The 27,359-nt window shown below is 43.2% G+C and overlaps 1 protein-coding gene across 3 annotated transcripts in view; it reads left to right on the top strand.

Annotated features, from left to right (window-relative positions):
• MLC1 (modulator of VRAC current 1) overlaps positions 1-27,359 on the top strand; it is a 29,149-nt gene that overhangs the window by 652 nt on the left and 1,138 nt on the right. For 2 of the 3 annotated variants that reach the window (XM_083575319.1, XM_083575317.1), the window contains exons 2-12: positions 2,144-2,281; positions 3,145-3,328; positions 8,276-8,365; positions 11,589-11,642; positions 11,763-11,864; positions 12,550-12,651; positions 14,788-14,859; positions 14,973-15,089; positions 17,744-17,800; positions 24,381-24,503; positions 26,528-26,695. In XM_083575319.1, coding sequence (XP_083431445.1) covers positions 3,149-3,328; positions 8,276-8,365; positions 11,589-11,642; positions 11,763-11,864; positions 12,550-12,651; positions 14,788-14,859; positions 14,973-15,089; positions 17,744-17,800; positions 24,381-24,503; positions 26,528-26,695 — 1,065 coding nt within the window. In that variant the 5' untranslated portion in view covers positions 2,144-2,281; positions 3,145-3,148. Of the gene's footprint in view, positions 1-643; positions 714-2,143; positions 2,282-3,144; positions 3,329-8,275; positions 8,366-11,588; positions 11,643-11,762; positions 11,865-12,549; positions 12,652-14,787; positions 14,860-14,972; positions 15,090-17,743; positions 17,801-24,380; positions 24,504-26,527; positions 26,696-27,359 lie in introns of all 3 variants that reach the window. The other variant, XM_083575318.1, reaches the window with a different exon arrangement.

Raw genomic sequence — 27,359 nt, 5'->3', positions numbered from 1 at the left:
CCTCCCTATACCCCGAGGTCTCAGGATGGTTCACAGTATAAATTATTATTATTATTATTATTATTATTATTATTATTATTATATACCACCCTATACCCGGAGGTCTCAGGGCGGTTCCACAAAATACATAATCAAAATAAAAACAGCAACCCAATAACAATCCCCCCCAAAACCCTACATTTTAAAAGGGCATAGGATGCCAATCAAATCAACCAAAGGTCTGGTTCAAAAGGAATATAGAATGCATGGGATTGCATCGTAAGTCAGTCTGCAGTGTGTGCCTGGGTACATTTCCTCATGGATACATTGCTTTGTGTTTTGTAGCATTGGGGACATCACAGCCTTGTGAGTATGTAAGTGTACAAACTTCGGACTGGATCCAGATTTAGCCTCTGTGTTGGATCCATTGATACTGCCAAGCTTGACGATAGGTTTTCCACCAGTGGAAAAGGAACAGGTGCAATTTTTGGCATATCCCCTCCAGCCCGCTCCAAAAACTGCTCCAAATGGTTGGGGGACCTTCCAAAACAGATTTCAGGAAATGTGGGAACGCAGACCCTCCCTGTTTTCCAGGGACAGTTCTGTATTTACAGAAGCTACCCCGGTTTCTGATTTAATCCCGGAATGTCCCACTTTTCCTTAGAATATCCCTATTTTCATTGGATAAATGTTGGAGGGTATGGAGTCATGTGACCCCTGAGCCAAAGAGATAAGTGACTATACAACAATACTTAAGTTATAACAAGTAACTAAGTAACAGAAGACATCTGAAGGCAGCCCTGTGTTGGCAAGTTTCTAAAAAAAATGTTTTAATGTTTTATTATGTTTTTTATACATGATGGAAACCGCCCTGGGTGGCTAGGGCCACACAGTCAGATGGGCAGGGTGTAAATAATAAAATTATTAGTAGTAGTAGTATGGAATAGGACGTCCGTATTTTCATCGGAGAAATGTTGGAGGGTATGGGGAGGCTGCAGTGGAGTGGCAGAAATCACGAAGAAAAGTTTCTCTCATTCTGATGGAAATCTTACTGTCAACTGATCGATCGACACTGTTGAATACAAACCAATGTTCCTCATGCAAAATCTTGTGGAAAAGCCCATGCTGCACAATGTTACAATGGAGAAATGCATACAAAACAAAACTCACAAACCCAGCAACATGGAACAATTCCCATGTGCATGAAGTGCCTTCAGATGGTGTGATGTATTCCACTTTATGTAACAAGTTTTAACTCAGGTGTAACTACATAAATTCAGAAAGACTAACCAACCTTTTAATAATAATAAAAAAAGTAAGATAATATTGCGGGATGTTTACAAACATTTCACATTTTAACCTGAAGTTGATTTTTAAGCCTGTTACAAGTTGACTAAAATTCAGAAACTGTTTAGCTCATTAGTGTCGTAACACTACAGAGACAGATAAATTAATTTTTGGACTCCCAAACATATTTTCTACTTGATGAAGTATTAATTACCTTCAAAGAAATTGTTGTTGCTGTAATAGTGGCAGAAGTCCTCTTTTTAGAAGAAAGATTTAAAAATAGTTCCCTTAAAATGAGCAAATATGGAAAGTGTGTATAGAATTAGTAATACCCATTGCATTCAATGGGATTTACTATAAAAGCTTGTCGGGATACGTAGAACGTCCACTGAAATCTGTGAAACTTTCTTCCAAGTGAACATGTTTAGGATTTAATTACCTTTTATGTTCAAGTTTCCCCCCCCCCTCCTGTGATCACACATTTTACAATGTTGCTAGCTTTTGAGGATAAAAGTTATATAATTTAGCGAGAACAGCTAATTACTGTACAATTCTATACATGTCTACTCAAAAGTAAGTCTTACAGAGGTCTGCTCCCAAGTGAGTGTGTATAGGATTGCAACTTCATGACTATCATAAGATATAACTTGATTAAACTGTATATTAAGTATTTTAAACATCAAAGATAGTTTGTATCTTTGTCATTGAAACTTTTGCTTCAATTTTTGCTTGCCCTAAGACAATTATGGAATCAGCCTTGTGAGAATATGGTACAGTAATTTTCTAGTATGTTCTCTTCATTAAAATTCAGTTGGCATTTCCCTGTTCTCTGGCTTAACTGTGGTCTTTGCTGTGCTTTTGTTCCATGCATGAATAGACCTTGTTGAAAGCCAAAGTAGAAGAGCAAACTTTTCAAAGGCAGCATGAATCACTAAGCAGTGAGACTATAACAAAGTGTACGGACAACTTTACTCACAAAACTATTCAAAGTTGAATATTAATTTCTCAGTTTAATGTAAGTATAACAGATTTTAACAACTGGTAAATATGTGGTTAAGTTTTAGTAATCGGTATACTCCATAATTATTCTAAGTGAGTTGGGGGGGATAAGTAAAATGGATAAGTTGCATTTATATAACAACAAACGATTTTGTCATGTCATCAAGTACTGTATGCAGTGTGTTTTTAATGCAATCCTATACATTTAATGGGACGGGACTTACTCCCATCGAAGTATGTATAGGATTGTTGTCATAATTGTGCTTATTTCCCATTCTGTTGATAATTATGCAGAAGTGAATGTTAGGAAACACTCTCTCTCTCTCTATATATATATATATTTCAAGCTCTTTCTAAAAAGTAGAAGTTGTTAAATGGTTTGGATATATTGAATTATACTCATTTAATTTGTTGTATGCTGGCCTAAATGAAATATTAAGTATAATTGTTGATTTGTTTGCACACTGGGGTTGCTAAATATGATTAGAATGTAGAGTACAGAATTGTGCACTAATTTGAAATAGTTATTCACTGTGCAATCCTATTATACCCATTTAACTCAGTGGGACTTCTGAGTAGACATGTATAGGACTGAGTGGTGATTAAAATTATCTTCAGTATTTAATAATTCACAATTCAGTCTCTTTTACTGTCTTGGAATGGACTTTCGAGTATGAAAATTGTTAGGAACACAGCTTAATAATGTGATCCTAGCCATGTTAATGTGAAAGTTCTGTACAAATATGTAACTCGAAGCATACATTGAAGTAAAAAAGAACGTTCTTAGCTCAAGATCCCCGAACAAATATAGAAACAATGTAAGATTTATTGGGAACTCCAAATTCAGAAATAAAAGGAAAATTTATTTTCACTTTAAAGCACCATGACCAAGGAGGAATCTTACAGGGAAGAATTTAGTTATGACAGAATGCCAACCTTGGAGCGTGGAAAACAAGAGAATGGAAATTATGTTCCAGATATTAAATCAAGCGACCTTCAACTATCAAAGAGGTTTCATCCATGTTTTAGTTATAAAACATGGATATATTCTTTGCTGATGGGGGTAAGTATGAAATATTATCCCGGCCCGGTCAGGGCTGAATAGGTAAGGTTGTACTGGGCAAATATAGTAAGTTAATTTTTATTACATTATTACCCATGTCATTAAATCTGTTTGAAGTTGGAAAGTTTTGATTTTCTAAAAGTAGTGTTTACTGGAATTAAGTCCTACCAGTGCAAGCCTAATAGCATGGCAAAATGATGCAATTGTCACAGAGGGCTGGGTCAAAGGTAAAGGATCCCTGGACGGTTATGTCCAGTCAAAGGTGACTATGGGGTTCCGGCGCTCATCTCGCTTTCAGGCTGAGGGAGCCAGCGTTTGTCCACAGACAGCATTCCGGGTCATGTGGCCAGCATTACTAAACAGCTTCTGGTGCAATGGAACACCATGATGGAAACCAGAGCGCACGGAAACACCGTTTACCTCCCCGCCACAGTGGTACCTATTTATCTACTTGCACTGGTGTGCTTTCAAACTGCTAGGTTGGCAGGAGCTGGGACAGAGCAACGGGAGCTCACCTGTTGCGGATATTCGAACCCCCAACCTTCTGATCGGCAAGCCCAAGAGGCTCAGTGGTTTAGATCACAGCGCCACCATCCGGTGCCAGCCCAATAATATGGCAAAATGACACAATTGTCACAGAGGGCTGGTGCGGGGCATGACAAACTGGTGCTCTCCAGGCTACGTTCTCACCCCATTAACCTCTGGCCTGTCCCTGTCCAGCCAGGTGGTGAGGGCAGGCTCTCTGCTGCCCTTTTCACTACTCCTCTCTGCCTCCTCTCATCTTGCACTGAGAAAAGGATAAAGGGGTCCTTCTGCAGAATGAGGCCCTCTCGGCAGGATGACCAGGAGAGTGCCATTTAGGTGCCTTCCAACCTAGCGCAAAAAGAGTTTTTAAGCATTCTGCCTTTAACTTCTGGAATTTCAACCAGTTGGTCTTCAACCACATATGGTTGAAATTGCACGAGTTAAATGTGCATAAGATGTGATCGAATTGTATTTTAAATTGTGCAGGCAGCATAAATTCAAGGTTTTCAAAACCTTTCCAACCGATATGGACCACGCATGTATAAACCACACAAATGACTATCATGTACAATGGTTACCACTGAAATAACATTCCCTAGTTTGACTTTTTTTGTTTTTGTAGGCTTCTTTGTTTTCGGAGTGTGTTAATAATTTTATTATAGTTCATAGTTTTATAACTGGCATTGCTAAGTGTCTAAGTATACGTAGGTTGCAGTCCTGTATACACTCACCTAGAAGTAAATTCCACCCAGTTTTTGGCACTTGGTGTGTTTTGAAGGATGTGATGAATTTGTAGGATGTGTGAAGTATTAGGGGAGGTGTGGTACCTCTGGTGGGTCACACATCATGCTCCTTGAGGTAGCATAGGTGCCATCTCGTGCTGAAGATTGTGGGTGTCTGCAACAAAGGGCTTCAACTTTGCCCATTGACTGGGAGGGCAGCCCCCACAAATATATTATTGTGGGTGCCGAAGTTGGCTCCAGTGTGAGGTAGTTTGCCCAGCTTTGGTCCCCAACCTGCACTCAGCTCTCACCCATGGCTCCTAGAAGCTGTCAGCATGTGACAGCAGCCACACCCCAGGAAACAGCTTTGACTGGCTGGCCAAACCAGGTGAAGGTAGCCGATGGGTATCAAAGCCTCAGTGAGTTAGGGACTTACCCTGCATGCGAAGACAGGCTCTAGCAGATTAAGCAAATGAGACCAGTAGTTGGTCCAATGGTCAAGAAAGTGGTTTCTGCACGTACTGTAGAAGGAAGTGAGGGGCAGATGGGAAAGTAGCCCTTCCCATCTGGGAAGTCAACCTGGGAGAAGGAAAACTCTGATCCTAAACCTCTGCTGTTTTGCGGGATATCATTAGGAGAAGAAAAGTCCAAGGAATAAACCCAATACGAGCTGGTGGCAAACATGTCAGCGAGGTCGAGAGGGAGGGCGAGTCTTGTTGTTTGGGCAACCCAGGACCTCCATACACACTGCCCAGGCTTGCACCCCAGGGAGGTCAGCCAACACTGCGGTTTGACTTCACCCCCAGAGGTCGAGATAGATGGATGCCAACAACAACATGAGAATAAAAGTGAAAAATATAGTTCTTGATACTTCTTGGGAATACTGTGGCTATAATAATTTAAATAATATAATATGCTTGCTTATTAACAGAAAATGTTAGGCACTGAAGCTGCTAGCACACGATAGTTGCAAAATAAATGTTTAGTAGTAGCAGTAACAGAAACTCCTGAGGATTTCCCCTGAGTACTGTACTTTGTTTAACAAGAACTACTAAAAAAATACTTAGAATGCTTCACTGCATAGCCACAAGATGTAGACAAGCTGTCTTTGCTGAGAAGTTTCATTGTTTTGTTAAGCATGCCTGCCAAGAAAGCAGCTTATTTTCTTTAGTTAACTTTAATTTACTGCTTTAGTAAGATTTTCTTTTTCCTAAATTGTTGCTGCGAGTGACAGCTAACTGACATCTTTTGCTGAATTCTTGCTGTCAATAGAGGAAGCATCATAAAGAGTTCCACTTATTTTTATGAACATACTGAGCAATTTCAGTCTATTCAAAGACAATGATTCCAGCTAAAATATATAGACTCTACAACACAGAGATTCCCAAAGATTTCTCGTGCTTGGGAGTAAAATATTCGCTAAGGAAGAGAGATGACAAGCATTAGAAAAGGCTAAAAGAAAGAATTACACAGAGACTAAGGGTGCTTCCAGGCGACCTGTTTAGCCAGCATTTATCCTGAGTTGTTTGTAGGGAAATTAGAAAACGTTGGCTGTTTAATGAACATTCACTCTAATTTGTTTGCAGGGAGGCTAGACAATGTGGTATCAAAATGTTATCACACACTTTCCATTGCATTTTTCTTATCACATCACAAAAGTCTGATCTTTTGGGGAAAACAAGTCTGTTATGCAAGACCTCCCAGTCATCTATAATTGTGCAAGCAGAATTTACCTGTATGTGATTGAATCCTACCCCAAAATAGCAACAGTCTGGAACTATCCAAATAAACTGTTTGGATGATGCTTATTACTCTTACCTCTACGTTCAGTGAGATTAGGAGTGAGCAGAGGAACTGCACACCCCTTCCCACTGTGTGAAGAAGGTAACAGCTGAATTTCTGTGGCATTTCCTAACATTGTAGACTCAGGGAAAATCCCGCTTTCAAATAAATGTGGGCTCTCCCAGTGCAACATTACTCTCTTTATATAGTGAGGGGTAACTGATTAATGATGTGTACCCAATATTTACTTTCGTTCTCACCATACATAGAGGTGAGTAGAAATATATTGTACAAAAAGGCCAAAGATGCAAAAGGGAGGCCAGTAGGAAAGAACATTGTGGAGGCGCTAAAACTCTTTAAGTATGAAGAGTCCTACTTAAATCCTCTCTGAGGACTGTATAAAGTGACGTGTGAAATAAACATTTTATTCAAGGATTCCCAACTTGTAGGGTAGAACTATATGAAACAGTATGGACGCAACTTACTCACATTTAACTTGTGTGCATTCAGCTTTACATGCTTGGCTTTATTTTTAATTAAAAAAGGGGCAGACATACAGTGGTGGGGGGGAGAATTCTGGCAATCTCACCCGCCATTGCTAGGGTTGCCATACGGACATAGCCAGAATACTGCAGTCAGAAGCAGTGTCCGGGTGGAAATCGCAAAAATGTCTGGGAAAATCCGAATGTATGGTGACCCATGTTGGCAGAGTCGTTTTTGCTGATTTCCCTTTAAAATAGCTCAAAGGACTTTGTTCCACTGATTTTTACTTTTTGAAATATGGCAGCCTTAGCCATTGCACCCAATGTGTTTTGACTATACATAGTTTTGGCTTTAGGCGCAAAGCCTGGAATGTAAGTTGTGGTCTATATGGCCTCGGCCCAGTATACCTGAAGGAACGTCTCCACCCCCATCATTCTGCCCGGACACTGAGGTCCAGCTCTGAGGGCCTTCTGGAGGTTCCCTCCCTGTGATAAGTGAGGTTACAGGGAACTAGGCAGAGGGCCTCCTCGGGAGTTGCACCCGCCCTGTGGAACGCCTTCTCATGAGATGTCAAGGAAATAAACAACTACCTGACTTTTAGAAGACATCTGAAGGCAGTCCTGTTTAGGGAAGTTTTAAATGTTTGATGTTTTATTGTGTTTTTAATATTCTGTTGGGAGCCACCCAGAGTGGCTGGCGAAATCCAGCCAGATGGGTGGGGTATAAATAATAAATTATTATTATTATTATTATTATTATTATTATTATTATTATTATTTACTGCACATGTAGTTTTGGGTTGTGAATTTAGAGCAAAGAAGCGGTCATGGGGTGGGGGAGATGAGAGGGCCTCAACTCTCTGCTTCTTTACATCAAGTTTCTCAAGTTTTTCCCCTGTCTCACATATGGATCTAAACTGATATTTGGCATCCTATTAAAATCCTCAGATGTAGCATGTAAAAGCAAATTGGGATGAAGTGTGTACAATTTGGAGAGCAGGAGTAGCAAATCAGGCAAGGTTAACCACCCCCTCCCTCTCACTTCCTGAAGTTGCTTTTCCCCAGTTTTTTTTTTTACATTCAAAGTGTCTGTGCACAATCACACAGAGCAAGTGCTTGTTTGTGTGAATCTTCCCACAAATCCAATGTATTTATTGATATCTATTTTTATTTAGTTAAATACAAACACTTCCTAAGTTGTTACTCTTTTATATTGTTGCCAAGTCATTGCATAATAGTTCTAGAACTTAGTAGCAAGACAACATGTTCTTTTGACTTATAAAGATCTTTTGATGTTTGGTTTCAGTATCATTAACACAGAGAAACAATTGTTAATGGTTCTAGTATTTTCATTTTTGAAAAGAACTGCCAATTCTCATGAAGTTGCTTAGCTATATAATTTATGCTAATAAAGGAATGTAATTTCTTCATTTCAGACTTGCATCCTTGTTACCTCTGGATTTTCACTTTATTTGGGGAATGTTTTTCCATCTGAAATGGATTACTTGCGCTGTGCAGCAGGTTCAGTAAGCATTCCTTTTAATTTCTGTGGCTGTCTAGAAATATAAATTAGAAATATAATTCAATTTTCTTATTTTCATTATGCTTCAAAAGCCTTATCTCAGATATACCACTTGATCCAGAATTAAACTGCTAACACATGCTCTCTTTAGATAATTCCTCACTCTTGATTTCAGAGAAATTGTTTGCTTTAAAATAATTGGCAGCAGCTTGCCAATTAAACACTTGGTTTCTCCCCCCCTTTTGCTTTATAATAGCAGATGCAATGTTTAGTTATTGTGTGTTATTTATATTCAAATAAACAATGTAATGAAACATCACATGAACAAATATCAGGGGCACAGAGAATCATATAAATTTCCTTCTCTCTCCGTGTATATTTGTAAGCATGAAGCTAGGGTTGTGTAAGTAACTTTTATCTCTGGATGATGTCTTTTGAGTTTTGTTCTTAGTGTGTTCTCGTGTGCACACACACAAAAGGCCCTGATTCAGTTAAATTAGTTATGACACCAATGGGACTTGAGTGAGTTATGTCCAAATGATTCTCTTAGCTACAGTGGAAGTTTAAAAACCGAGTCCTATGTATTCTATCCTTTCTTACTGCAACATGGAAGACATTGACTTTATCAATTCATGTATTGCCAATGAGCAATTGATGTTTAATCTTGTGGACCGCCCTGAGATCTTCAGATGAAGAGAAGTATAGAAGTATTATGAATAGTAATAATAATAATTTCTTCTTGGAAGTAAATCTCCTGGCATATTAATGAATGCATCAGAGTGTAGCCCTAAGTCATGGATAGTAGCCAAATTCTGTGACAATTCAGTGTGAACGGGACTCTGTGCTTTGGGTGATTTTAGATGATGAGAAAGTGGGGCTCAGCTGTCACACTGGAACCATCCAAGACATCCTCTCAAGCGTAGGCTCTATACTGAAGTCAGTGAGTATAAATGAAGATGGGTATCTACCATTGTTGACTAGGTCAAGTAACAGGAGGAACTGTGACAGATTTACAGGTTCTAAAGTGGCTGCAAAAGGCCCACTCAGTTGATCCAGAAACAGAATTAGAAGGGTGGCATGCACCATGGGCCTTTACTGCTGGTCTTTGCTGCTCTAGATGGCTTGGGCACCGAATAACGGCTTTCTCCTCTTTATGCAGGTGGCTCTGTGGTCTAACCCACAGAGCCTAGGGCTTGCCGATCAGAAGGTCAGTGGTTCGAATCCCTGTGGTGGGGTGGCGGTTCAAATCCCCGCGATGGGGTGAGCTCCTGTTGCTCGGTCCCTGCTCCTGCCAACCTAGCAGTTCGAAAGCACGTCAAAGTGCAAGTAGATAAATAGGTACCACACTGGCAGGAAGGTAAACAGAGTTTCCGTGCACTGCTCTGGTTCACCAGAAGCGGCTTAGTCATGCTGGCCACATGACCCGGAAGCTGTACGCCGGCTCCCTGGGCCAGTAAAGCGAGATGAGCGCCACAACCCTAGAGTCGTCCGTGGCTGGACTTAACAGTCAGGGGTCCCTTTACCTTTACCTCTTTATAAAGAGGAAGGACAAGAACATTGCTTCATCCTGTTCTGGTTAGGCTAATCTTGGGGTAGGAAACGCTTTCCCCAGTCATATTGGTGGCGCAAGAGATCCTGCTCCAGTTAGTCGAGTAGTACAACTTCAGGGCAAGAGGAAATGAACTCTGAGAGGGAATAAAGCCTGCTACTGTATCACAAAGCAATCACACCGTATTTACCTAATACCTATCTGCCTATATCTCTGTAGCTTAATGGAAAACAGGGTGCTGACCAAGGGGCAACAGTTCTGGTCCAGCTGCCTCAAACAGTCAGCTGCATCTTATCTCTCTGCTATTCACAGAAAACCATTGACCATGTTGGATGGGAGTTGGAGTTCAACAACATCCAGAGGGCCACTCGTTCCTCATACCCACCTTGGTATCAAGCCTTCCAAGTTCCGTTAAACATTTGCTCACTATACAGTCTGAAAGAATTGTTGTTTAGTCATTCAGTCGTGTCCGACTCTTCGTGACCCCATGGACCACAGCACGCCAGGCACTCCTGTCTTCCACTGCCTCCCGCGGTTTGGTCAAACTCATGCTGGTAGCCTCGAGAACACTGTCCAACCATCTCGTCCTCTGCCGCCCCCTTCTCCTTGTGCCCTCCATCTTTCCCAACATCAGGGTCTTTTCCAGGGAGTCTTCTCTTCTCATGAGGTGGCCAAAGTATTGGAGCCTCTGCTTCACGATCTGTCCTTCCAGTGAGCACTCAGGGCTGATTTCCTTCAGAATGGATAGGTTTGATCTTCTTGCAGTCCATGGGACTCTCCAGAGTCTCCTCCAGCACCATAATTCAAAAGCATCAATTCTTTGGCAATCAACCTTCTTTATGGTCCAGCTCTCACTTCCATACATCACTACTGGGAAAACCATGGCTTTAACTATACGGACCTTTGTTGGCAAGGTGATGTCTCTGCTTTTTAAGATGCTGTAGAATTAGGCATTCTTAAACACATTTATTTCAGTGAACTGAGTTTAAATGTGTCCATCCCTGTATTGGATTGTGGCCATTGTGGATTTTGTTGAAACAACATTCTTATTTTCTGTTATGATTATTTTTCATATCTGTAGCACTTTTCAGGGTGCATTCATTGCACCATGTATCGTGTGTCACAGGGCTTTTGGATGCGTTTACCAAACGTTCACCTTCCTGTCACTCCATGGCAAATCATTTTTGAAATGGAGTGTACGTCTCAAAAAAAATTTGTGTTTGGGTTATTTGGGGTCTGCTGTTTTGTTTTAAGTCAGTGGTCAGTGGTCTCATGTGTTAAAGCCCTTGGGAACATCTTAAATAGATCTTTGGATTGTGACTCTTACCTTTATCACAGTAAATTTATGTTTAGGGCAGTGGTGGTAGGTAATCTGCAGCCTAATTTCAAAAGCCCTCTGCAAGTTCAGACTTGCCAGAAGAGAGTACGGAGGAAGAGACAGAAAAAGTGGGTTTCAGAAAGAGAAAACAAACAAACAAACAAAAATTTAGCCTGAAAGATAATGGATTTGCCTAAATTATCCAAAAGCTTTATGGGTGAGATGGGGCTTTTGCTGTGATTTACTATGTTCACATAGGCAAAGTATGTCTATTCTATACTCAGTGGGAAATTTTATTATTCATGAAATTCTAGTTTAGTTTGTAAATTGTACTCTTAATTTTCATTAATTTCTCTCCAGTGTATTCCCTCAGCAGCTGTGAGTTTTGCCATAGCCCGAAACAAAGTTAATGTGGTAAGTGCTTTATAAGCTTGGAATGACTGTTAACACTTAATTTCTTTAATTAAAGCAAAAATGAAATATTCTTAATGTGTGTGTGTGTGTGTGTGTTGTTTTTTGTTCTTGTTTTTACAGATACCCAATTTTCAGATGCTGTTTGTTTCTACATTTGCTATTACAACAACATGTTTAGTTTGGTTTGGATGCAAACTTGTCTTGAACCCTACAGCAGTAAATGTGAGTTCTTAACAATAAAGATAAATTCTATCATTAGTTTATTTGGTATTGAGATTGCTTATTTTGTTCATTGTATATATATAATCTTTCAAAAAGTTAATCAGATGCTACTTAGGCACTATTTCATAATTTGTTGCTTTTGTTTTTAAATCTGAAGAGACTTTATAGGAAAATACTTTTAATGTTTTAATGCTGGCATGTGTTTGGGCATTTCATTTCCGCTTCTTTCCTTGCTATATTATTATTGGTTCTTAAAGTTCAAGCAACAAATGATCAGACATATCAAACAGATTGCCAGCAATTCTCATTCTCAAAACTCTAGGTATAAAAAATTGAGCGAGCTGTTCTAGGCCTGATTCAAAAGTTGCATTTGCATTATGCTAGCCATTGAAAAACCATAACTGTGTTGATCCTGTTCCACATGGAAGGTTTGTGTGAAATGGTTCCCTATATGGTTCATCCAGTTTTAAGTATGCCAATGCAAAGCCCCTGTTTAGAGGGGCTAAACTAGAATGGTTAGCCAAACTTCATGAGAAGCCACAACAATGGTGCTCCTATGGTTCCATTTTTCATTGCAAGTGCTCCATTGCAAAGGTCATGCTCTGGATCGGACCGGGTGACATTATAGTAATTATGTAGATAAGTTTATGTTAATCTAAAAATTTTTAATACCTTTTATGCACAGATAAATTTCAACTTGATTCTCCTCATTCTACTGGAAATTTTCATGGCAACTACTGTAATAATTTCAGCAAGGTTTAACGAGGAGTGCTGCAGGAGGAAGAAAGTAAGTTTTTCCTTAAATATTTCTAAAATAGCCCAAAGGCTTTCTACAATCTCTACTTCATATTTGCATACTGCCTCAGAAACATAGTCACTGTGATTCTGTCATATAGCTATGATATCATATGCCTGTGTACTACTGAATATTGGGGGCTTTGGGGTGCATTTCTGCTGGGGAATAACTCCTTTTTTCTGTATTTTATATGAGCATTACAGATTTCATACAAACATCTTTCTGGCAGTGAGATCAGGAGCTTCCTTTTTCCTTTCCGGTTAGCACATGCTACTTTCAAAGATTATCAGTGCAATGCAACCCCACTTTGTACTGGGCTCGGTGGCGGTGTATTGGACAGAGATATTCTTCTGTCTAGTCTTGCCAGTCTTCACTGTGAAGTAATGCCAGCATTATTCTGCTGGCATGGAGCTTCCTGTTTGGCTCACCAAATGGGGCATTGAGGGATTGAGCCATCCCTAGCCAGCCTCATTGTTGCCACATGATGGCATTGGGCCTGATTGCTGCACCAGCTCCAGGCTGACGCCCCAACTTTTGCCCAGGCAGGTACATGCAGCAAGGATGTGGATGTAACTGTGACTCTGCAATTCATTTAAGCCCCACTGGGCAGCGGCCAAGGTTTACGTTGCATCCTAAATCAATACAGTCATACCTCGGGTTAAATATGCTTCAGGCTGAGCATTTTCAGGTTATGCTCCACGGCAACCTGGAAGTAACGGAATGCGTTGCTTCTGGGTTTTGCCGCTCGCGCATGCGCAGACGCTCAAAATTATGTCATGCACATGTGCAGACGCTGCAAATCGCGATCCGCACAGGCGCAGACGCGGGTTGCGTTCGCTTCAGGATGCTAACGGGTGCCATTCGCATCCAGAGGTACCACTATATCCACATTGTAATGTCTACAAGTACAGAAAATCTGTCTTTGCTGTAGCAATTTTCTTGTGAATACACTGGGTCTGTATAGTTATGTATAGTCCAGACAGTCCAACATCTCCATACATTGTATTGTCTATAGCAGTGGTGTCCAAACTTTTTTCAAAGAGGGCCAGATTTGATGAAATGAAGGGCCGTGAGGGCTGACCAAAGTTGTTGACCATTTTTTTAGGATTGAAGTTGTTGAGCTTTTTTGGGGATTAAAGTTGTTGAGGTTTTTTAGGATTTTATCCCAGGAAATAAACTGCCACAGGGGCCAAATTAAACTGACCAGTGGGCTGGATTAGGCCCCTGAAACAGTCTTTAGACATGCCTGGTCTATAGCTTTGCTAGCATATTCACCCATGTGGATATATGAAAATTACAGAATACAAGGAAACAGGGAGCTACAAAATCAAATAGCCTTATTTCACTTAAAAACTAACAAAACTTGTTTGTGGTGGAAGAGTAAGACTAAGATTCTCAAACAATTTATTCTATTTAGCTAATCTTAGGTAGGATCTTACATGAGTTGAATGATTTTTCCTCCATTAGCACAATATGCGTACTTAAGAAAAGAGAACTGAAAGCTGTGTCGGTGTTAGCACAAGGTGTTGCACAATTTCTTGGACAAGGTCTTTCACAACATCTCAAGATGCACACTTGAACTCCTTGTTGTGCCTAGTTTTCTGCTAGCTATTGCTTAACAGTTTGCAGAACAGTGCAGCTGCCAGAATTTCTTTCATTGCACTATCTCTGGAACTAATCCCCTATCTATGTAATCCTCCCTCTTAGCAAGCTGTTTTATGAATGGTATTGACATTTCAGCTGCAGTACTTCAGCATGAGTGGGTCATGTTAATGAACAGGCATATTTGTGTACATATACGTACATGTGTAGATATGTAGATGGATAGATTTGTATATCTTGACGTGGAGAGAGGGAGAAATTATGCTGGTATGTCTTGTATTTTAGTATTTTATGCACACAGATGGAAGCAGCAGGAGGAAAAGGTCCTTTTCACATAAAACACACACAGCTATGTGTGTTATGGGTTACATGAGTTCAAACATGAATTCCCTTTTAAGTTTTTAAACATAAAGTCGTAAGTTACCAAGTTGTAAGTTCTTCCAATCTGCGGGTAGCTTCTACACCCAGATGACTAATGCTTGGTTAATAGTTTATTTACTCTGATCATCTTTCCCCCTCTTTTAGACGACAATGTATGATAGTGCGATCACATTGAATAATGTCAGCTTTCCAGCACGGATCCTAAAATCCTATTCAGTAAGAGATCTTTGTTTTATCAGTCTCTAAGAATCTGCTATGAATTATGTATAATTTTATATAATATATTTTTATTATGTAAAAATCCCAAGCAAATTCTTCTTCTTCTTTAGGTAATTGAAGTGATTATTGGAATTTCTGCTGTGTTTGGTGGAATAATAGCTTTGAATATGGATGTTCTAGTCTCAGGGCCCTATCTTTCAGTAACTTTCTTTTGGATTTTAGTGGCTGTAAGTATTACATCATTGAATATAACATTTTATAAACTGTTGTTCACTTTGATGAATAACAGGTTTTTAAATGTACCATCAGTGTCTTATACATATATATTAGGAACATTCTACTTATTCTTGTAAATCTGTCACACTTTAATATTAACAGCATTTGTACACCTATATGTAACAACATTCTGTACAGATAAGAAAGGCTGGTACTCTTGACCAGCATTAAGCCAACTTGCTTCATCGACACAATGATTTCTGCTTGTGCAGTGGACTTTCCCCCTCCTCTCCCTGTGTGCACCCCTCCCTAGATCTGTTATGGAGGGCTGGGAGAAACCCCAGAACAAATTTAGGGTGTGCAGGCAGGAGGAGAGGTGGAAAGTTTCCATTGCACAAGCAGAAATCCTTGTGCTGACAGTATGAATTATGTGGGAGACCACATTGTGTCTTAGTTTACAGGTCTATTTGGAAAAGAGCCCAGGTCCTTTGTAGTCAGGCATATTTAAAAAAACAAAAACTGGATTCAGAAAGGTGTGTGATCTAGTAGAAATAAAGGAATGTGAATCAGAAAAAAAGAACAAATAACTTAGCGAGAGAGTCCAGGGTTTCCAGCATTTACCCAGGTTCTGTTTCCTTAGAATGAAGGCCATTGGAGACTGTGGTGTATTTAGAATGTATGGTCATATTTATACATATATACAACCTGAGTACAAGATGGAGGGACTCATGGCATTAGCAGTCCAACAGATCTTGATTGCCTATTAGGTTTTTACAGTGCTATTTTTCTAGAAAAAGAGGTGCCAGAACTCACCATGAATGCCTCCCTCTTTCTCTTAGAAAGGCAGCGGCACTCACCTGAGAGGTGCCAGAACTCACATGAGAGGTTTTGGAACCCATCCAAGAGATGGTGGAACTGAGATCTGGCGAGTTCCTCCTGAAAAAGCACTGGGTTTCTAGAGATTTCCCTCACCCACTCAGCCAATGCCACAGCTTTGGATTCAGCACAGAGAGCAAGTCAAGCCTCTGTGCAGCAGTGGAGCAAGCCGATTGGGTGCCTGGGACGGTGCGTGTGCCCTGTGCCCAGGGGCGGGGGGCGAGCTGGGGCAGGATGCTCCGTGGGGCCTCCAAGAAGTCTGCCTGCTTCCTCTCAGCTGCTCTACAGCTGAGGGGGAGGTGGCGGGTGGACCGTTTGGGGCAGCATGGAGCCGGTGGGCGCCCAAGCCACCGCGTCACTCCCAGGAGAGACGTGTGGCTCAGGTGCACTGCAGGCCCCACAGTGAGTGCCAGCTGGCATTTTGTCACCCCTCTCAGTGGTGACACCCCGGGCGGACTGCCTCCACCACACTCCCTTCCTCTGCCCCTGCCTTTGTGCATCACTTTCCAGGTTCAGACCAAACTAGCACAAAGGCTAGCTCATTGCCTCTTGTTCTCCTTCACACAAGATGATGGGGCATCCAGCCAGGTGAGGGGGGAGGCTTATTGCCTCCCAGAAGTTAACTAGCATTAACTTGTTTCTGTAGCAATATGGCCAACTATTTAGACACATTAAACATGTATTTACAAGTCTGGCAAGGACCATTAACTTAAAAGAAACTAGTTTGATCAGTTCAGCAGTTACTTCCAGTGTAGACCTTATCTTACAGATACAAAATTGGTTGGGATCCACAGGCATCATCCAAACCAACCCTTCAGTCCTATATACATGCAACTTATTGGTGCAAAATAAGAGTTTGAGATGGTATATCCCATTAGGACTATAACCGAATGCCCACTTTTCTAGCCCCATTGAATACAGCTGGATATACCACTGAATAAATGTGCACTGGGTTACTCTTTAAATCAGTTAGGTAGATAGTGTGTATTTTATAATTTTCCAGTGGGCACTAGGACTCTGCAAAGTGGGGAGCATGTTCCTTCTCTTTCTCAAAGCAGGAAAAAGTGTCTTCACTCCAACAGCATCTCTGATTGATTCCCACCCCCCTTACTGGAGTGATAGTTCACTCTCTGGCCAAGTTTGCTAGTACTCCAGAGGAGGGGGTCAGTCAGAGATTCTGTTGGAGTGAATCCTGCCTCAAGCAACAGCAGGAATATGTTGCCTACTTGGTGGTGTCCTAGTGCCCCCTGAAAAGCACCCTTTTCCTTATTATAAATTAACAAGAAGAAATCATTGGAAGTGCAGTTGGAGTAATAAGTATATTTGCTAATAGGCACTGCTCTACCCGGGGGACGCGGGTGGCACTGTGGGTAAAACCTCAGTGCCTAGGACTTGCCGATCACATGGTCGGCGGTTCGAATCCCCGCGGCGGGGTGAGCTCCCGTCTTTCGGTCCCAGCTCCTGCGCACCTAGCAGTTCGAAAGCACCCCTAAGTACAAGTAGATAAATAGGTACCACATTATAGCGGGAAGGTAAACGGCGTTTCCGTGTGCTGCGCTGGTGTTGGCTCGCCAGAGCAGCTTCGTCACGCTGGCCACGTGACCCGGAAGTGTCTCCAGACAGCGCTGGCCCCCGGCCTCTTAAGTGAGATGGGCGCACAACCCTAGAGTCGGACACGACTGGCCCGTACGGGCAGGGGTACCTTTACCTTTTACCTTTACTGCTCTACCCAAATATATCCTGATTAGTCCTAAACATTTTCTCATATTTACCGGTAGTTTCTTTTTAGTGTTTTCCCAGTGCCATTGCAAGTCATGTTGCTGCTGAATATCCAAGCAAATGCTTGGTAAGTATATTATTAAAACAGTCTGGTGGAAGCACTTCAATGAACTGATGCAATCATAAATGTTATGGTGAAAATAGGTCCAGTAGAACTTTCTGAAAACTGAACAGCAACTAGACTGATTTAACATTTCTGCCATTTCAAATCTCTTCCTTTGGGCCAGAGAGTGATGATATTTTTTCACACAGTTTATGAAGGAGGCATAATGGAATCATTATCTTCTGGGTGTACAGTGATGCCTTAGTGATCTCCAAAAAATTGGCTTTATAGATGTTTATGTTTCTTCAAAAACTGATTGGATAGGAAATTAATAGTGGGTCAAAATGCTCTGTACTACGTCCAAAAACATTGCAATCCTTATTTATTGCACTTTGATGCTCTCCATTCCATCCAAAATGTTACCATCTGCTACATTAGCTACATAAAGCATAGTGAGAATTCTTTACTGGCTCACATACAGTATCAAACTTTATGATCTTTTCTTTCACCTGCTCTGTTTTTTTGGCTTTTTCATACATAGTTATATCTCTCCCTATGCTGTGATGCATTTCAAAGCTGGAGAGTCTGTAAGCATTTAATAGTGTAATGCTATTGTCAGGGAACTGTCATCTGAGACGAAGGAGGTGGAAGGGCTCATGGAGGGTGAGAGAGACCACTCAGCGGAGGAGGGGACCAGCAGGGGGAGAAGTGGAGTTCCAAGGGAAAGTGAGTCGGAGGGAGAGCTCAGAGATACTTCAAGCGAGAACAGTGGGGGGGTTTCAGGACCTCCCGTAGGAACACCCACTCCTCGGCGGAAACTGTCACGCCGAGAGTCCAGAAGACGTGTTTCCGTTAAGGAGCTTTTATGCTGGAAGAAGTTCCGTAAACGCCCACTGTCCGATTCAACGAGCGATTGATGGAGCCATGCTTAAGGAGCTCCATCACAGACAGAGGTTTGGGTACTTAGCCAAACTCTGAGGGATCAGGATTTTACGCACAAGCAGCTCATCATCCCATCACAGCAATCGGACAGTCCCTGAAAGCAGCTTGTGCAGAGAGGCATCATGAGTGACCCAGCCGGAGCCGGAGGAGCAGGAGGAGCTGGAGAAGGTCCAACTCTGGAAGAAAGGTACAGAATGTTGGAACTCCAGCTAGCAATGCAAACGGCGAGGCTAGAAGAGAGGAGGGCGCAGGATGCAGAAAAGGCAAAAGGCGCTACACTAGCAAGAAAGATGCCAGGAATGGTGCAGAAGTTTGGGGGGGACCCCAGGAACTACCAAGCCTTTAGGACAGAGATGCAGTATGCTCTTGAACTGCAGTTTAATGACTTTCCCGATGAGGCATCGCGAGTGGCGTTTGTGATTGGCCATCTCGAAGGAGGGGCGAAAGACTGGGTCAGGCCCCTGATGGCAGGGAATAGTGACATGCTGAAGGACGCGAGGAAGTTTTTTCGCGCCATGGATTTGATGTTTTCCAGCGAGATTGAACAGGGACTGGTACGCAGACAATTGATGGCTTGCAAACAGGGGAGCCGATCGGTTCGTGAGTACTGGACTGAGTTTACAATGTTGATACATAGATTGGGGTGGGACCTATCGGCGGAACCCATTCAAATGCTATTTGAAGAGGGGCTTTCTTCGGCGGTGAAAGACGAACTTTCCCGGGCGCCCAGGGCGGAGTCTATGGACCAGCTGACCAAATCAGCGCTGACCATTGGAGCGCGCCAGGAGGCAAGAGCCTTGGAGAAGCGGGAGGGGAAAGGAGAGCGTTGGAGGGATTTCCGCATTCCAGAGATTCCAGAGCCAAGTTTCCCGCCCGGAGAGCCGATGGAAGTTGGAACAGCGCGCGCGCGCGCAGTTTCAAATCCCAGTGAAGGGAGGAAGAAGGAGGGAAAGAGCGCCAAGAAATGTTACCTCTGCCAGCAGCCAGGTCACTTTGCCAGAGTCTGCCCGCAAAGAAAGGAATGGCAAGGGATGGCGGGGGCTGTTGGGGGAAAGGAGGAGGAAGTCCAGGAGCCAGTAAAAGCCAACGCCTGTCTGCCTCTGTCAGGGCACTGCAGACAGGCCAAGGAGCAGTAAAAGTGCCCACTCCGGAACCTCCAAGACCAGCCCTAGTAATAGAGGTGTTGCTAGAGCTGGCAAACGGATACCCACTAAAGACCAAGGCGCTGTTAGACTCAGGCAGCTCCTGTAATTTTATGAGCAAGGAGTTTGCAGCGGAACACCAGATACAGACACTCCCTTTAAGCAACCCCCTGCAGGTCACCACGATCGATGGGAGGGAGCTGTTGGGGGGAGAAGTTAGCCTACAGACCGTCCCAATGGTTATGAGGGTGGCAAGGCACACCGAAAGGATAGCGTTCAATGTAGCCACCCTGGGAGGGGCGCCAGTCATTTTGGGAATGAGCTGGCTAGCGTTGCATGACCCGCTAGTGGGCTGGCATCAGAGAGTGGTGTCCTTTGGGTCAGGACATTGCCTGGAACACTGCAAAGAGGGAAAGGTGCCAGAAGGGGCAAAAGCCTCCATAGCAGGGACGGAAGTGGCGAACAAAGGGGAGGTGCCCAAACAATACGCTGACCTGAGCAAGGTCTTCAGCGAAAGGGAAGCAGATAAACTACCACCGCATAGAGACTTTGACTGCCAGATTAACCTGGTCCCTGGGGCCCAGCTACCCGTGGGCAAGCTGTACGCCATGTCAGACAGGGAAATGCAGGAGTTGAGGGAGTTTATTGACAAAAACCTGAAGAGAGGTTTCATCAGAGAGTCCAGAGCGGTGGGGGGCAGTCCAGTGTTTTTTGTGGACAAAAAAAACACGGATAAACCGAGATTGGTCGTGGACTACCGGGCCCTGAATGCCGTGTCAGAACCAGTGACTTTCCCCATGCCCAGGATTGATGACATTTTGACCAGGGTGAGGAAGGGAAAGATATTCACGAAACTGGACTTGAGAGGAGCGTACAACCTGATACGAATAAAGAAGGGGGATGAATGGAAGACAACGATGTTCACCCCCCTAGGGGCTTTCGAATATCTCGTTATGCCATTCGGATTGCAATCAGGCTCCGCCTGTTTTCAATCGCTCATGAACCATGTACTGGGACCTTTGCTCTACAAGAATTGCGTGGCATTCCTCGATGACGTGCTGATATATTCGGAGAATGAGGAGCAGCATGTGAAGGATGTCAGGGAAGTGCTGAGCCAGCTGCAAGCAAACCAGTTGTGGGTGAAATTGGAGAAGTGTCAGTTCCACACCAAGGAGGTGGAATTCCTGGGGTACCGCTTATCAGACAAGGGATTAGCCATGGATCCAGGCAAGGTCCAGGCGGTGCTGGAATGGAAGACACCGAAAACCAAAAAAGATGTGCAAAGGTTCTTAGGGTTTGGGAACTTTTACCGTAAATTCATCAAGAACTTTGCCCACTTAACGGCTCCCATCACGGACTGTCTAAGCAGCAAGAAGAAATTCGTTTGGACGGCAGAGGCGGAGCACGCTTTTGAGGAATTGAAAAAGGCATTCGCTTCGGAAGAACAGCTCCTGCATGTGGATTTACAAAAACCCATGAGAGTGGAAACTGATGCCTCAGACCGGGCGGTGGGGGCAGTGCTGCTTCAGCCAGGGAGCAATAAGTCGGAATGGAGACCGTGTGCCTTCTTTTCGCGTAAGCTGAACAAATCCGAGAGGAACTACACGGTATATGACCGAGAACTACTCGCCATTCACGAAGCGTTCCGGAGATGGAGACACTTACTAATTGGCGCACAGCATAAGGTGCAAGTGTGTACGGACCACAAGAATTTGGAGTATTGGAGAACAGCACGAGTGCTCAACCAACGACAAGTGAGATGGGCCCAGGAGTTCTCCAAATTCCATTTTGAAATCTGCTACGTGCCAGGTCCAGAAAACATCAGAGCGGACGCTCTCTCTCGCAAACCTGAATATTTGGAGGGGGAGGGAGCGCCAGAAGAGAGACATATTATCCCAGAGGACCACTGGGTGTGTGGTGCGGCCTGGGTGGGGCAAAGAGAACTGGTAGAGGGGACGGTAAATGATGAGTACGCCCAGGATAAGCTCAGAGGTTTAAGGAGAGAGGGAGAAGACCCCGGAGGTTTTGAAGAAAGAAACGGGGCATTGTATTACAAAGGGGCACTATATATACCCGAAGGGGAATTGAGGGGGAGAGTACTCAAACAGTTGCACGACAATCCCACAGCGGGGCATTTTGGGCAACACAAGACCATGTGGTTGGTGACCAGGGAGTTTTGGTGGCCCAAGGTGAGGGAGGATGTACGGGAGTATGTGAGAAGGTGTGACCAATGCCAGAGAGCCAAAGGAGAAAGGCGGGCACCAGCGGGTTTATTAGAACCGTTACCCACACCAGAACGACCGTGGGAGGCGGTGTCGATAGATTTTATGACTGATCTGCCCAAATCCCAGGGGAAAACCGCAATACTAGTCGTAGTAGACCAGTTAACTAAGATGGGTCACTTTGTAGCTTGCTCACATGCAGTCACGGCGGAAGAGACAGCGAAATTGTTTGTAGAACATATTTTTAGGCTGCATGGCGCCCCCTTGAGGCTGGTGTCCGACAGAGGGAAACAGTTCACGTCCAGATTCTGGAGGAAGCTTATGAGCTTGTTGCACGTAGAGGTCAACTTTTCGACTGCCCGGCACCCTGAGACCAATGGGCAGGCGGAGAGGGCAAACGGTATCCTTCAACAATACCTGAGGTGCTATGTCAATGACAGAGAAAACGATTGGGTCGAAAAGTTGGCACTAGCGGAATTTGCTTACAATAATGCAGAGAATGTGTCCACCGGGATGAGCCCATTTTTGGCTAATTATGGGTGCCACCCCAGGGCGTTTCCAGGGGAAGGAGGAGAGAGATGGAGTGTTCCGGCCGCTGAACTTTTTGTAGAAGAAATGGAAGCGATCCATCGTCAACTCCAACACAACTTAGAAAGGGCCAAAGAAGAATATAAGAGGCAGGCAGACAAGAGCAGAAGGGAAGGTGAAACAATTAGGGTGGGGAGTCGGGTCTGGCTATCAACCCAAGGGTTGCCGTACAAGGGGGGTTGCAAGAAATTGAGACCCAAAAGATTGGGACCATTTGAGGTCATCCAACAGATCAACCCAGTGGCTTTCAGACTCCGGTTACCGAACCACATGAAACTGCACCCAGTATTCCACAGGTCATTACTGTCACCATACCGGGGGGAAGGTGAAGGGGTATCCACACGGGGGCCAGCCATAGAAGAAAGGGAAAGCCGCAACTATGTGGCGGAAATCATCGACTCCAGGTGGAAGGGGAATCAGGTTGAGTATTTGGTCGCGTGGGAAGGGGAACCGGAGTCAGAAAACACCTGGGTGAAGGCAGAGGAGGTCCATGACGAGGTCTTGATCGAAACGTTCCACCAAAGGTTCCCCAGGAAACCTCAGCCAGTAGCGAGGTTCCGAAGGGAGTACTTTGGCACCACCGACGATGAGGAGGAACTGGAGGGATTCAGGGAATCGGAGTTGGAAGGAGGTACCGACTCCGAGGAGGAGGAGTACTTGGAAACCGGGAACAGCAAAAGGTGGAGGGAAGTGTTCGAAACTTCGGAAGATGAGGGAGGTTCCTTCAGGGGTTTTGCTCCCTCGCCTCCCGCAGAGGAGGGGAGGGAAGGGGGTGAAGGGGGCCCTGGAGGGGAGGTGGATGTCAGGGAACTGTCATCTGAGACGAAGGAGGTGGAAGGGCTCATGGAGGGTGAGAGAGACCACTCAGCGGAGGAGGGGACCAGCAGGGGGAGAAGTGGAGTTCCAAGGGAAAGTGAGTCGGAGGGAGAGCTCAGAGATACTTCAAGCGAGAACAGTGGGGGGGTTTCAGGACCTCCCGTAGGAACACCCACTCCTCGGCGGAAACTGTCACGCCGAGAGTCCAGAAGACGTGTTTCCGTTAAGGAGCTTTTATGCTGGAAGAAGTTCCGTAAACGCCCACTGTCCGATTCAACGAGCGATTGATGGAGCCATGCTTAAGGAGCTCCATCACAGACAGAGGTTTGGGTACTTAGCCAAACTCTGAGGGATCAGGATTTTACGCACAAGCAGCTCATCATCCCATCACAGCTATGTATGTCTACTCAAAAATAAGCTCCATTGGTTTCAATGGTACTTCCTAGTAGGTGTGCTTAGGAATGCAGTCTAAGTATATCTGTAATCACTTTTGGTCCCAGCTGCGTGTGTAATGTTTTACTCTCCTTTCCCCCCATATCTGTTTTGTTGTCTTTCTCCCTTATTCACAATTATCCAAAGCACCACACAAATGGAACACAGCATGCAGTTCTTTAGAGGGGACTGGGCCTTTGTCTGGATGTTACGAATACCTTGGGTGCTCTGAATACATACTTATTAATATGAGTTCTAAAATATTCGTCATTGTAAATACTTCATACTCCTCATTCACGTTTCCAGGGACTAAGCTCACATTTTGAATTTCTTTTTATGAATAAATTGCAAAAAACTTCATTTATGCAAGCTTGCTCAGAGAAACAAGAATACATACAACATGAATCTTTTTTTAATTAATAACAAATAACTATCTAATCACAATTCTATGTTTAATTTTAGGTAGAAGTCCTGATTGCCATAAGCAGTGTTACATCTCCATTATTATTCACAGCTTCAGGATACTTGTCCTTCAGTATCATGCGAATTGTTGACATCTTTAAAAACTATCCACCAACAGTTAAAGTATGTATTGCTTTTGAATTACCAAGCAAACAATCAATGTATCTTGTCAGTGTATTGTGGCCAAGGCCACAATGTTCCATACAAACTACTGCTTTCTATTCTACATAGTCCTAACTTTTAGAAATGCTGTGTTTCAGGTTTTTTTATGTGTGACTTTGGAACACGTAGGGAGAGAAGTAGGAGTATTGTGTTGTGTGCAAGCAGGATTGCTTTTGAGGCTGAGAAATTGTGAGCCAGGATTAGGAGCCAAAGGAAAGCAAGATCAGAGAGGGAGTGTAGCATATTTAAATTACCTATACATTATTTGGCTGCATTCTTACAGTTTACCATAGCACGCTGGCTAAGTAAAAGCTAGTGAATGTGTGTAACATTTCCTCCCTGTGATATCACTTGTGCAATTTCTAGTTCTTGAGATGTTTTAGAGATGCTTATCAGTTGATTGAAATCTGTTTATCTGTTGCTTGCAAATTTGCATCTTGCCAAGAACGTCAGTTTCAGGAAATAATTTCAGTCATACTGTAAAGCATGACAGGTTTGTTCTTGCCAGGTATGGTTACTTAATGTGCTGTGGTAACGGAATGTGCTGGGACTCCCAACCACAGATGTCCAAAACAAAGGTCTCAGCCATTTTAAAACATGAGATACGGAAGCATAGGGTACATGGCCTTTTCCCAAGGTATTATGCTACTACTACTGTTTGAGTTTATACACTGTCCTTATTCTTGTACACATTGTAATGCATAAATTATTATTTCTTGTGCACTATAAGAGGTGGGGAAGTATAAACTACAACTTCAGTTCCTATAATATCAGGAGATTATTTGCCAATTTATACACAGTGTTAGCAATTATTTAGAGTGAGTCTATGTAGTATATAAGGAGTACAGCAGATCTGCCATAATGTTTTGTGGTTTCCCCATAATTTCCCAAAGACTATAAGACATATACAAACTGTGGCCCATAGTTGCTGCTTTCTGCGAGGGAGAACTGGAAGGTGATACAGTGGTACCTTGTTTCTCAAACTTAATCCGTTCAAACTTAATCCGTTCCGGAATTCTGTTCCAAAACCAAAGCGTTCCAAAACCAAGGTGCGCTTTCCCATAGAAAGTAATGCAGAACAGATTAATCCGTTCCAGATTTTTGAAAACAACCCCTAAAACAGCAATAAACAATGTCCTGCAGTCACACAATCAATCAGTAGCTGAACTGGGTTCCACACAGTCACAAAAAAGAGCCACAAAAACGCAAAATAAATAGCAAAAACAGACAGACCTCAGCATAACGCTCAAAATGGAAGTGTGGCACTCAAATCGGAAGCGTAACACTCAAAATGGAGCACATTTGGCTTCTGAAAAAAGTTTGCAAATTGGAACACTTACTTCTGGGTTTGCAGTGTTTGGGTTCCAAGTTGTTTGAGTACCAAGGCGTTTGAGAACCAAGGTACCACTGTAGGGAGGTTATCAGTGTGCAGAAGCACTGAATTGGCTCTATCATATCATGTCAACTTCCCTTTCCCTTCTGGTCAGTGGGCAATGAATCTTGCCCAGAGGCTAGGCATGCAGTGCCACCCCTCCTTACCAATTGCCTGAGTCCTGAGTGGGAACAAGTGCTGATCATAGCCCTTAGAGACTGCATGGGAGTTGGCAATGGGTGGGCACAGAGAGAGAAGGAGGAATAAGTAAAAATCTGCTTTCTAACAAGTCAAACTATGGAAAAACTTTGTAAATCTGTTTCCTTTTGCATTCACATAATAAGGAAATATATACACTTGAATGTGGTATGCCTGGGCATTCACACTTCATATTGGAAAACTCATGCTAATAAACGGTGACAAAATATGCCGCTGGCTCCCAAACCAGGACAGAATGGCCTTTAAGGATATAGAAGTTTGATATTGGAAGTAAGGGGAAACCAGAGCATTGCAGGTGCCTCCAGTAAATGTGACCTTTGGAGGCAGAAAAGTGTGTAACAGTTAGCATACCTAAAGGCTAAAGCCTTTTCTATGTGTATATTTATTTTTTTAGCAGTCTTACGACGTGCTCCTCCTGCTTTTAATGCTGATGCTGTTAATTCAAGCTTTCCTGACTACTGGCACTGTCATATTGTGTGTAAGCTTCAAGGCAAAAATGAAGATGCGGGATTCAGTGTGGGCTGTGCCACAGATGAACAAACAAGAGTACAAAACAACAGAGGTGAGGGATAATTTCACTTTAAAATTGGTGTAATTATGGAATGCTGCTGATCATTTCGGTTTCATTGCTAGTACCCATAACAGTTCTTCTTTAAAATAGAGATTTATTTGTAAGTGAATGTTATATTGACATGGCTAAGTGTGAACGAGCAAACATGTGGGTTCCTAAACTGCAGATTTTGCTTCCAGTGCTCCTACTGGAACTAAGCCATGCTGTCTGGAACTAAGCCATGGTTTGGCTTCGTGTTACTTCCAGACCCAGGCTCATAGCTCCAGGCAAACCACAAGCTGTAACTAAGTTTGTTCATGGTTTACCACTTATGCTTAATCTAGGGAGAGGACCTGATTCAGATTGGAACTGCAGTAAAGTGGGAGGGGGGGGGGATTGTATGTATTCTTGTGTCTCTGAAGAAGCTCAGTCCACTGAAGTGCTTCCACCGGACTGTTTTTAATAATATACTTACCAAGCATTTGTTTTAAGTTTTTCCTCCAATGCCATTTTATCAATGAAAATTTCCCCCCGAAATGGCTAAAGGTAAAGGTAAAGGGACCCCTGACCATTAGGTCCAGTCGTGACCGACCGGGGTTGCGGCACTCATCTCGCTTTATTGGCCAAGGGAGCTGGCATACAGCTTCCGGGTCATGTGGCCAGCATGATTAAGCCG

This window comes from Podarcis filfolensis, assembly GCF_964270895.1.
Source record: "Podarcis filfolensis genome assembly, chromosome: 10".
NCBI lineage: Eukaryota > Metazoa > Chordata > Lepidosauria > Squamata > Lacertidae > Podarcis > Podarcis filfolensis.
Note: the sequence above shows the minus strand (reverse complement) of the source record. Positions and strands in the feature narration are given on the sequence as shown.